This window comes from Monodon monoceros, unplaced genomic scaffold (genome assembly GCF_005190385.1).
Source record: "Monodon monoceros isolate NGI ecotype Baffin Bay Population unplaced genomic scaffold, NGI_Narwhal_1 Super_Scaffold_13, whole genome shotgun sequence".
NCBI lineage: Eukaryota > Metazoa > Chordata > Mammalia > Artiodactyla > Monodontidae > Monodon > Monodon monoceros.
In genome coordinates, this window is record NW_021703769.1 from 63,364,912 (window position 1) to 63,377,290 (window position 12,379).

A 12,379-nucleotide genomic window follows, 5' to 3' on the forward strand; every position below is an offset into this window, starting at 1 on the left:
CCTGACCTAATAGGCCTTCTGGAATATTCTGGTCAAAAATGCTTACCCTGAAATCTCATCAAGTCTCTAGACCTGACTTCCAGTTTATAGGAAATTCAGGACAGAAGGTCAAGTTTAAAAATAAGAGTTACCATATGATCCTGCAATCCCACTCCTGGGCATATACCTGGAGCAAACTCTAATTCAAAAAGATACATGCACACCCATGTTCATAGCAGTACTATTTAAAGTAGCCAGGACATGGAAGCAATCTAAGTATACATCGACAGATGAATGGATAGGAAGATGTGTGTGTGTGTGTATACACACACACACACACACACACACACACACACACACACACAATGGAATATTACTCAGCCATAAAAAAGAATGAAATAATGCGATATGCAGCAACATGGATGGACCTAGAGATTATCATACTAAGTGAAGTAAGTCAGACAAAGAAAGACAAATATAGTATGATATCACTAATTTGAGCAATCTTAAAAAATGATACAAATGAACTTATTTACAAAACAGAAATAGACCCACAGACATAGAAAATTAACTTATGGTTACCAAAGGCGAAGGCCAGGGGGTAGGGATAAATTAGGAGTTTGGGATACACACTACTATATGTAAAACAGATAACCAACAAAGACCTACTATATAGCACAGGGAACTATACTCAATATTTTGTAATAACCTAAAAGGGAAAAGAATGTGAAAAAGAAAAAGCCATATATATACGGCTGGATCACTTTGCTGTACACCTGAAGCTAACACAACATTGTAAATCAACTATACTTCAAAAAGAAAAAAGAACCTGTTACTTGAAGATAGCGACTCTGGTGATATTTTAGAACAACAATAAATTGAGCACCAGAAATTAAAATAAGAAGAAGGTCAAGTTAAATGACACTGTGAGAAAGCAATCAGACAACTCCAGAATGTGGGGAGTCTGCCCTTCAGTCTCTTAATTTAGTGGTGAGGAAACTGTTTGAAGAATCAAAGACTAAGGAGACATCGCAACCGAAAGTAATGAGCAAAACTTGAAAGATCTTCATTTAAAAAATAAAGCTATAAAAGACTATCTTGGGACTGGAGAAATTTGAAAATGGCAGGAATATGATATTGGCATTAATTTTCTTAGGTGTGATGATGTTATTGTGGATATATAGAAGGGAGAATGTCCTTATTTTTAGGAACTGCATGTTCAAGTATTTAGGAATGAAATGTCATGATGCCTACAGCTTAATTTCAAATGGTTCATCATCACACACACACAAAATGTATGTATATACAGAGAGAAAACAAACGTAGCAGAATGTTAACAGCTGGGACAGCCAGGTAAAGGGTATATAAATTTTCATTGTTGCTTTCTTCAACTTTTCTATAGATTAAAATTTTTCAAAATAAAAAGCAGGGAAAAATAAAATTACAATGGAAAAAATTAAATTAAGGCTTACAGGAATTGCCTACATTCTTATCATAAAGTTCTGCGTAGGAAATTTTCCACTGCAGCTCTATTTTAGGGATAAAAATAGATTCCTGGAAACAACCTAAATGTTGTTTAAGGAAATGGATGAACAATTTATGATCCATTCATACAACAGAATAAAGAACCACTGAGAGAGAGACAAACACATACAGATATGACTGTCTTAGACAGAAACTAAGTAGTTAGGAAATAGAATTGGAGAATGAACTTCCGCCATATACTCCTTTATACTTTTTTTTTTTTTTTGGTACGCAGGGCTCTCAAAGTTCTAGACTTTTCATTTAAAGATTAAGAAATGGAAAAAAATAAGATAAAATAAAATAAAGATGAAGAAATGGAATTCCATGAGACTGTAAGTCAAGGGTTGGCAAACTATAGCCCACAGGTCAAATCTGGCCCACAGCCTATTTTTGTTTTTTTTTTTCATATTTATTTAGTTGCACCTGGTCTTTGTTGCCACACGTGGGCTCCTTAGCTGAGGCATGCATGTGGGATCTAGTTCCCTGACCAGGGATTGCACCTGGGCCCCCTGCATTGGGCGCGCAGAGTCTTACCCACTGCACCACCAGGGAAGTCCCAAGCCTAATTTTTATAAATGAAGTTTTACTGGAACACAGTCATGCCTGTTAGTTTACATAACATCTATGGCTGCAACACAGGTGATATGTAGACAGTTGAGCTGAATAGTTACTATAGAAACCATATGGCCCAGAAAACCTAAATCATTTACTCTCTTTCCAGCCTCTGGTATAAATGGTTAGAACACTAGGGGGTGGCATCACTGGGATTTGAACCCTCAACTTCCCATCCTCAGGACTGAGCATTTCTGCTTTTTCCAAATTCCACACTAGACACTACATTTCTTGTGCCATGTCTGAATTGTCTTTATACCCCTAGCAGCTAGCACAGTGCTTGGCAATAGAAGACACTCCAAGTGTTCTCAGTGACCATGTATTAACTTCATAATCAGAAACAAAGAAACAATCCCAAAGGGGACTAGAAGAGAGATACTAGGAAAAGGGATCTGGGTAGAATAGAGCCAACCGACACTCTCAAACACAGTGAGAACCCTGCAAGCCCAAGTTCAGAAGTGACCCAAGATATTCCGAAACACAGGTGGGCCTGGCTGAGCCAGGAGTGACTTACTGACCTCTGCGGGTGGAGCACTACGAGGAAAGCCAATAAAGAATGCAATGAAGCCTTTAACATAAAAGACGGACATGTCAAACAGGGAATGTTCTAGAAGACAAAGTCATATTTACCGTGCAATGCTGATTGTCAGAGGTATTATTGCCAAGCACAGCCCAATCAGTAACACCAACAGGAAGAAGAAATTAGAATTAGATGCTCTGAACTGCCTCGGAGAGGGTCTGCAGGTGTAAAGAAGACTTATCTAAGGGGAGAGGAAGAAAGAGGAAAAATTAAGAGCACAGCTTCCCTGAGGATAAATGAGCACAGTCATGTTTTATAGAATGTAAATCGGTATAATCTTTCTAGAGTAGTCAGCAGTATAGACCAAGATTTTAAAAATGGGTCAAAAAATAAGTATATGGATATTTACTGTTACAGTTGTTAATAACAGGGAATAACTGAAAGCAACCTAAGTAGCTACCCAAGGGGTTCCTTAAAGGTTAAAGTGCATCTACACAATGGAAAATCACATAGCCCTTAGAAAAGCTTTATATCCTACACAGCACTGTGAAATGAAAAGCATAGATTCCAAAACTCTGTACTGTATGATCTTGTTTAAGTTTTTTTAGTATTTTTTTAAACATTTTACTGTAAACTTCTTTCTTTTTTTAGCTTTACTGAGGTATAATTGACAAATAAAATGGTAAGATACTTAAGAGCGTACAATGTGATGATTTGAAAGAATTCGAAAAGTATTTATTCTCTACAGGGGTTTAAATAGGTACTAAATATATACACACCAAAACAGGAGATATTTGCTTGAATTTTACAAGCATATGTATTTTTCCTATATATTAAAAATAAATATTTCCATTGAGGGAAAAAAGACTTGAAGGAGAAACCAGGTGGGGCCGGGGAGAGGGGTACAGTAACAGGCATCCAATTCCTCCTTAACATTCTAGAAAGCTACAGCCTCGGGAAGGGGCATCAAGTTCCTGTGACTGCAGCAGCTGGAACATCTTGTGAGCCGAGGGCACCGAGCACCAGGGACACTTGGTGTCCTGTTAGGGTGTCTGGGGGCAGGTGGCCAGTCAGACTGGGATGTCAGAACTCAGTCCAGTACCTGTGACCCATTCCATTACCCCTACGCTGTCTTTACTGGGCTACACGCTAGGAAACCACTGCCTAACATATTTTCTGGAAGAAGAACAAGTTCCTCTGAGCTTTCTCGCATCCATCTCTCCCTTGGTGACTTCAGCCAATTTCAGTTTCCAAATGAAAGCATCAGAACATTCTTCAAAGGCCAAAACACCCAGGTAGAAAGTATGACCCAATTCAAGGCCCTGCCTACTGGATTAAGAGCTTAGGCTCTGGAGTGAGGTAAACCTGGGTTCAAATCCCAGGAGTCATTTATAAGCTGTGTGAGCTTGGACCAGTTACTTAACCTCTCTAAACTTCAGCTTCCTAATTTATAAAATATGGTTACTAGCAGTGCCTACTTCAAAGGGTGTATCGTTGTCATTGTTATTACTACTATTATTACTCCCATTTATGAATCCTCAGGGCTTGGCATAATAGGTGGTAATAATGTCAGGGGTTATTAACAGAGGCTACCTCTGGAAGAAGGGATGGAATACCTATCTGTATTGTTTAAATGTTTAATAGTGAGCATATATTGCCTCTACAATAAAGAAAAAGTTTGGTTAATAAGCCCAGATAAGTTAGTCCTCTATAGAGCTACTTCACCCATTAAGCACTTAGTTCAGGTACAATGCCTAGGGCCTGTGAGCTGTTTGAGGAGCTGCACAAATAATTGAGAACTGAAAATAAATGCACCAGCTCCAAAATCCAACAGAAAACTACAAAACTTTAGTTAATAAACCTTTTGTTAAACATCACCAAAATGAACCACTGTCAACTGACTGATCAACTGCAACGCAACTCTTAGTTACATACAAAAAACATTTTTTAAAATCACAGGAGCAAAATCATTCCTAACAAAACTCTCAAAATGACAAAAATGTGAAAATCCATTCAAAGTCTTTTTTCCAGAATAAAAATATGTATCAAATAAGGGATGCAATTTTGATACATCTAATGGGATGTGGGTGGGCTCCAAGCATGTGTGCCGAATGTCTCGCAAGGTCAAGGATGGTCTCAGTTACTGACCCCTCAACCCCACCTCTCCTTACCTCTTTCACGTAAAAGATGATAATGAACTTCAAGGTTGCAACTGCAGGAAGAAGGGGTGAGAAGAAGGCTCCAATCCAGCAAATGGTTTGCCCATAAACGATCCCTAGAACATTATCAGGGATAGCAAACTCCTGCTGTCCCCAGCACTGAAACAGCTTCCAAGAGGAACAGTAGGTCACCAGGATCCTGGAAACAAACAGGACCATTTATCACCTGGACTACAGTGTCGGCCAAGGCCACAGAACCACATCCACAAAATTAGGGCTGTTTCCACACATACTTCTTATGGAAACTGGTTAGTCATATGTCTAGAAGATGCAGAATACCCTGAACTCTGGAATCATTAACACCAGGGCCCAAGTCTCAGACCTACAGCTTATCAGCCAAATAACGTTCGATAAGGCTCATTCTTCTCATCTGGAATGTGAGGGGATTATAATACAGCCTACTTCCCTGCACTGTAGTTGATAGTAAATGACACGGGCAGTCTCTGTGCTCTAGTTTGCCACTCAACCCAAAAAGTATTGAGCTACTGTGCATCCACACAGAAAATGGCTTATGAGGACCCTACCACCCTGCATGCTACTCCCTGGAATCCTAGAAGCTTTCTACAAAAACCCTAGGACCAGGGGCCTGAGATAAACACACATAGTTGTTCACTGTAGCATTACCACATATTAGCAAAACTACTGGAAACAACCTAAATGCCCATCAGTAGGGGCTGCATCGACAAATCAGAAGCCATGGGTACAGTGGAATAACGTACAGTCCTTAAAGCAAGAGAGGAAAATCCACGTGCCTTGACAGGGAAAGTTGTTCATGGTAGTTTGTTTGTATGGGGGAGAAAAAGCAAGCTGCGGACCCATGTGGATGTACCATGATCCCATCTGTGGGGTAAAAAAGAACACTTCCAGCAAGACTCTGTGTTTACTTACACATGTATTTATACAAATGTGTGTTTTTAGTTTTAAGGACTGCTGGATCTACCCCAAAGTGTTAACAATGGTCACCTCCGTGGAGTGGGGTGGGACTGGGAAGTAGGGGTAAGGTAACAAAAGACAATTCTCACTATTCCCCGGATTTCTGTATTTATTTAAGTTTAAATATTAAAAAACTTTAATAGGCACATATTCACATCATATTTGTGTAATTTTTTAAAAGGACAGTTTCTTTTTTAATGTTGACTTTTAAGGGCTTTCTGGACTTCTGGCATATACCAGGAGAATTTGTACATGTGGGTAAAAAAGTGACTAAGTGAACAGGGTTTCACTTAAGGTTCAAGGAGATGCTGAGAATAATTTTTTTTTTTTAAGGACAGCATAGTAATGACAATCCTGATGGTGACAGTTAATGTTTTGTTGAGTTCTGTGGTGTGGAGTGTTCTTAGTACTTTTATCTGCATTTTGTCATTTAATCCTCACAGCGGTGCTATGAGGTGGGCACTGCTACTATTCCCATTTCACAGGTAGGAAAACAGGCACAGAGCTTAAATAACTTGCCCTCAGTCACATGACTAGGAAGCGGCAGTGCTGGGTCTTAAACCCAGACTAGGAAATGTGGCATCCACTGCAGCCCGGAGGGGCTGGCAAGACGTCACCCCACGGCAGCCCCGCGGAAAGCAGCACCATTTCTGCTTCGTGCTGCCTTTCAATGGGGCACATCATGGACCAGGGGGAGGTGATGGCCTGGAGCTTTTTCAAAGTCACCAATGGCTGTCAGTGGTTCCCAGGATGCGGAATCATCCAGCACTTTGTGAAGAGCAGCTGTGATGGGAACCTGTGGTGGGGATGAGGGAAAGGGTGAGGGGGTAGGGGGAGATAAGAGGGGTACCCCTCACACTTACTTTCTAGGAAAATCCACAAAAAGTGTCACAGCCAAGATGATGATGAGGTCAAAGATCATCAGCTTGTACATTTCCTGCCCAACTTGGGTCTCCCAGCACTGAAACCCAGAGAGAAATGAGCCTGACTCGGAGCAGAAAAAGCCAGGTTCTCCCAATGCCATGTCCAGCCCCCGATCCTGCTGCCTCTGGAAGGCATCGGCAGATGCTCCTCTGAGCTCCAGCACAGACTTTGGTTTTCACGCCCTTAGAATTAGAAGTGCCTGGTGTGCCAGACTCTGCTACACAGCAAGAATGAGGATCAACTGGGATTCAAACCCTTGGCTTCATGGGCTGTTCTCTCGACCCTAATGCTACCACCCCCAAATGACCCACCGAGCAGGATGCCCATCCCCGCAGCCTCACCGGGTAGAGTTTCTGGTTGTAGCCACAGAGCTCACATGGGTAGTTATCGCAGGATGTAATCTTGGAGTCCAGAGTGAACACCAACACACAGATGGTGGCTAGCCGCATAAAAACACACCTGCAGGGAAGAGGGTAGGAGAGAGGATGGGAGGAGAAGGGCTCAGGGCAGGCGGGCCCCTTGGAACAGGGCTGGGGTGCAGAGAAGCTGCCTTTCTTAACAGCAAACCTACAAATGGGCACAGAGTTTCTGTTTGGGATGATGAGCAAATTCTGGAACCAAACAGTGGCAATGGTGGCACAACACTGAGCATGTACTTAACGCCACTGAATTGTACACTTAAAAGTGACTAAGATGGTAAATTTCATGTTATATGTATTTTACCACAATAATCAGATCAGAAAGTTGGGAACTCCTGAATCCAAGATGATGTAGCCACGCTGAGAACAATTCCTGGAAAGAACTAATTGAATCTTCTAAGTATCAGCTTTGAGAGATGGCTGATATACTGAGAAGTGAAAAAAATACAGAGTTTCACGTAGATACAATCCTATTTTTAAAAGAAAACAAAACGTGTGAACGTTGGCATGAACAACAGGAACCGTGAAGATGAGGGCTGCTGGGGGAAAATGGATTCAAAAGAGGAGGGCAGAGGGCTCATTTTTTTTTTTTTTTAAAAAAAGCTTAAAAAAAAAAAAAAAAAAAAAAGATGCTTCATCTATTGCTTGGTTTGTAATAAAAAAAAGAAATGATATAGAAACGTTAAAAAGTGTGTGGGTAGGGGAGCAAACCCACACCATCCACCTGACATGCTGTGCCTCCCTCGGGGCGGACGTGAGTACCTATCACCACCGAAGAGGTTTCCATAACTAAAAACTGAAACGGAATCTAATAAAAAGTCTCAATCCACATTTGAGGAGGGATACAGGAAAACAAAAGACACCATGACGAGGCAATGAACTAAATCCAAAGTAGAGAACATTCTATAGGACAAACACCTCAGCTTCTCCCACAAATCAATAACATAATACAATGGGGGAATTCTTGAAAGAATAAAGGGGACTTAAGAGACATAACAACCCAACACAGCATGATGCCTTTCTTTGGGTCTTGGTTTGAATAAACCAACCATAGAAATCTCTCTGCAACTCCATCAGGGGACTGACTTAATTCTGTGAGGTGTGATGACGATTATGTTTAAAAAGAAAAGTTCTTGTCACTTAGAGATATACTGAGCTGTTTACAGGTGAAATGACATGTTGCCTGAGATTTGCTGAAAATAATCCAGCAGAGTGGGGGGGACCGCATGAAACAAGACTAGCAAAACGTTGGTAAATAGTTGAAACTAAGTGATGGGTACACATGGGGGTTCATTATACTGTCCTGTTTGAAAATTTCCAAAATAAAAAGATTTGTTTAAACAAAGATGCAAATGCCATCTGAGGCATTTGAGAAGCAGACAGAAAACATTCCAGTGTCACACACTCCCTACCTGGTCCTCCTTAACTCATGTGTGTTGACTCCCTGGGCCCAGCTTTACACCTGCCATTTCTTTATTTTTTATATTATTTTTTTAGGAAACTGAATATTTGTTTAGTATGAGAAGAGACATTACAACAAATTATAAAGAGTCAGTGGTAGCTCGCTGCGGGCCTCTCAGGCCGGTGATTTGCCCACGCGCCTCCATGAGCTTGGCCCACGGCCTCTGACAGCGCCCACGTGAGGGCCCCGGGAGCCGGCAGGCAGCAGTCCTCGCCAGGGACCCTCCAGCAGGCCCAGGGGGACAAGTGTGGCTCTAAATCCAGCACGTGCATATTGAAGCAAGTGAAAGGATTTAATATGAAGCACAGAAGCAGATAATGCCGAAAAGCAAGCAGTAGTTGGGACACATTTAGTGAGTGGGGCAGCATTTCCTTCTCCCACTGCTGCTGAGATGGCGGAAATCAGTCGAGCTCAGTATGAAATGGAATACACCGAAGGTATTATTAGTCAGAGAATGAGGGTCTTGGAAAAATTAAAGGTAGCACCACCAAATGCTGACCTGGAACAAGGATTCCAAGAAGGAGTTTCAAATGTTAGTGTGATTATGCAGGTTCCAGAGAGAATTGTTGTAGCAGGAAATAATGAAGACATTCCATTTTCAAGACCAGCAGATCCTGACCTTATACAGTCAACTCCCTTCAAACCTCTGGCACTAAAAACACCACCTCGTGTGCTTACGCTAAGTGAAAGACCACTAGATTTTCTGGATTTAGAAAGACCTCCTCCAACCCTTCAAAATGAAGAAATCTATGCAGTTGGCAGGCTAAAAAGAGAGCGCTCTATGAGTGTTCGCCTAAACGGACAGCTGGTCAGGACTGACTCCATGTACGGCATTTCAGATACAGATACAACGATTGAAGGAACCTCAGATGACATGACTGTTGTAGATGCAGCTTCATTAAGATGAAAGATAATCAAACTAAATAGACGTCTACAACTTCTGGAAGAGGAGAACAAAGAACGTGCTAAAAGAGAAATGGTCATGTATTCAATTACTGTAGCATTCTGCCTCCTTAATAGCTGGCTCTGGTTTCACCGCTAGAGGTAACCCCAGCTCTCAAAAATACTGTTTCAACAGCTGGAAATAAAAAGAATTTGCAAACTTCTTTGTTTCTGTCTTTGCATTGTATGCCGTTTTACAGTCCATGCCCTGAAACGTATTTCCCCCAGAAAGGAGGTGGGGAAAGACTTATATTTGCAGAAGTAAAGGTATATTCTGTCACTTGACTGTATATAGTTTTAACCAGTTTTGCCATAACACCTACTTAAAATTCTCCCTTTTCATGTTTTGTAAATAGGATCTAGTTTGTTTCGGTTTTATTTAAGGAATTTTTTTTGCCTCATCAATCTGCAGAGCTAATTCTATGAATGGGAGAGAAAAAAGTGTATAGGAATTGGATTTAGAGAAGTGTCTGTAAAGGAAAAATAATACTTTATTTTGTCCTGTTTCTCAAACACTGTTAGAGTAAACAGTTTAGTTAATAGACATTTTTGCATCCACATTTCAACATTAACACTACTGAAGTCATGGTCTGGTGTCAGATTTAATAAACTCAAGCCACCTCATGTTTCATGATCACCTTCAATAAAATAATTCCTAACATTTTCAGCAGTTTATCTAAGATGTGAGCAAAATGTGCATTTTTATTTTAGTTTTGCAGATGGTTTTCTATAAAGTACATTTTTACTAAGTCCATGTGTGAATGACTTAAAAAACTATAGAATAAGGTACAAATGTAGTGTATTTAATAAACTGTCAACCAAAAAAAAAAGAGTCAATGGTAGCACACACAGTCGGTGACTGGGCCACATTTTTCTCAGCACTCACTCCAGCAAAAGTCTCAGGTTCCTACTGCAAGTTCCTACTGTAACTCTCGTCCCAAGGCCATGCATGGGCCTAGTGGGGTAGAAGTGTGAGGGAGTTAATGCCCCTGGGAGCCAGCCACCCTTAGGCAGGGAGGCCAAATACTTGCTGGAGGACAAACACTCCTGCATAGGAAAAGTCTAAGATATTTTCCACGCAAACTCCCAGAGTTGTCCCATAGGACTGAGCCCCAGTTGCAACTTGCCAAATAACATACCCTTTATAAGGTGCCTTCCCTTCTCTCTCTCACTTCCTCACTCTCCTGCTGGTATACACTTGTCTTTCTAACATCTTAAGAGCAACATTTCTTCCAAGGGCCCCACCCTATGCCCTCAGCTGTTGATGTGCTAATACATGAAAAAAATATAGATGCTCAAGTCAAAGAGATTTCCCTGCATATGCAAACTCTGATTCATTCATGGGGGCTATCTGAAGGCTGAAGAGGATTCTTGGCTCAGCAGGGAAAGGTACCACAATGGATTAGCAATGTCTGCCGTGCGCAGGGGAGAGGACAAGTGGTGACGTGCTTGGCATGTCTAGGCATTACCTAAGGATTGTCAGCCGGATCTCAAAGCCTGGGGAATAATCCTCATAGTGGATGATCTTGGCAAAGATTATTGGGGTGATAAAATTGGCCAGCGTGATCACAATAGAAGGCAGGTACAATATCAGGAGGTTCTCTCCAAAAACCATCTTGTCAATTTCCTATGAAGATAACAGAACTGGTCAGGAGTATAATAATTTGCATCACAAATGAACTGACCTTAAAAGAACTCAACTGTATGTATGTCAAGTAATATGGTGAACACCTTAAACTTATACAGTATTGTATGTCAATTATATTTCATTAGAACTGTAAGGGAGAAAAAAACCCCAAACATGTTTAGCAAACAAAACAAAACATTTGTTTCATTCAACATGGCACCTAAAACTAAGCCATCTCCTTCCTTGGGTGTTCAAACGGAGGAACCATGATCTAGTACCATACTAGAAGAAAACTGAGCTCTACTGGATTTATTAAGGTGAAATATAAAAAATCCATGTATTCTGTATCAATGGGCAACTGAAAGCATTTTCAAGGCTGAACTAATTGACTTGGAACAGCCATTCTCTCCTCCTTTCATAATAACAGATTATTTAGTCACATATATGGCTATCTGAGATAAAACTAAATTTCCTAGGTAATTTGACTGTCTTCCTAGGTAAATGGCTCTCTGACTAAATTCTGGCCAAAGGGATATAAGAGGAAGTGTTAAGTGCAACCTCCAGGTCCTGCCCTTGAAGGGAAGGGGTGTGCTCTCATCTCCTTCACTTCCTTCCCATTGGCTAGAATGTGAACGTGGTGAGCTACCCGGTGCCATACAGAAGAAGACCACATTCTAAGGATGGCAGAGCTACAAGATGGAAGGAACTTGGGCCCCTGATGATTGATTTCATGAAGCAGAGCCACTAGACCAACCTGGATTTTTATTTATTTTTTTTTAAATTTGTTTCGGCCGTGCTGCAGGATGCGGGATCTTAATACCCCAACCAGGGACTGAATCTGTGCCCTCTGCAGTAGAAGCGTGGAATCTCAACCACTGGACTGCCAGGGAAGCCCCCAACTTGGATTTTTAAAACCACTGTTATTTTAGGTAAACTGAGGCCCCAAATAGTAAGCTGTGCAGTTGGGGGTTAGATCCAGGCAGTCCAGCCTGGATTTGAACATTGTAAACTCTAGGAGGAGGAGGTACCCCCAACACTCTATTTTGGATGCTTTTTGTTTTTCTATTGAAAGTGGAAACTAGTCACTCTGATTTTAGGTTCTCTGTCATATCAGCCAAACTTATATCCCCATATGTAAAACAGAATGATGATAGTATCCACCTGAGAGGTTTGCAATACACTTAGCATACATAACGTCCAACGGGACTAAAAGTTAAC

General features: G+C 41.1%; 1 protein-coding gene and 1 pseudogene across 1 annotated transcript in view; one reads left to right on the top strand and one right to left on the bottom strand.

The window, feature by feature from the left end:
* The window catches only part of TMC7 (transmembrane channel like 7), a 49,166-nt gene that overhangs the window by 3,802 nt on the left and 32,985 nt on the right, over positions 1 to 12,379 (bottom strand). Inside the window, 5 exon segments of the mRNA XM_029220956.1 lie at positions 2,746 to 2,876; positions 4,807 to 4,993; positions 6,651 to 6,748; positions 7,053 to 7,170; positions 11,004 to 11,161. Coding sequence (XP_029076789.1) covers positions 2,746 to 2,876; positions 4,807 to 4,993; positions 6,651 to 6,748; positions 7,053 to 7,170; positions 11,004 to 11,161 — 692 coding nt within the window.
* On the top strand, positions 257 to 9,634 carry LOC114894383 (annotated as a pseudogene).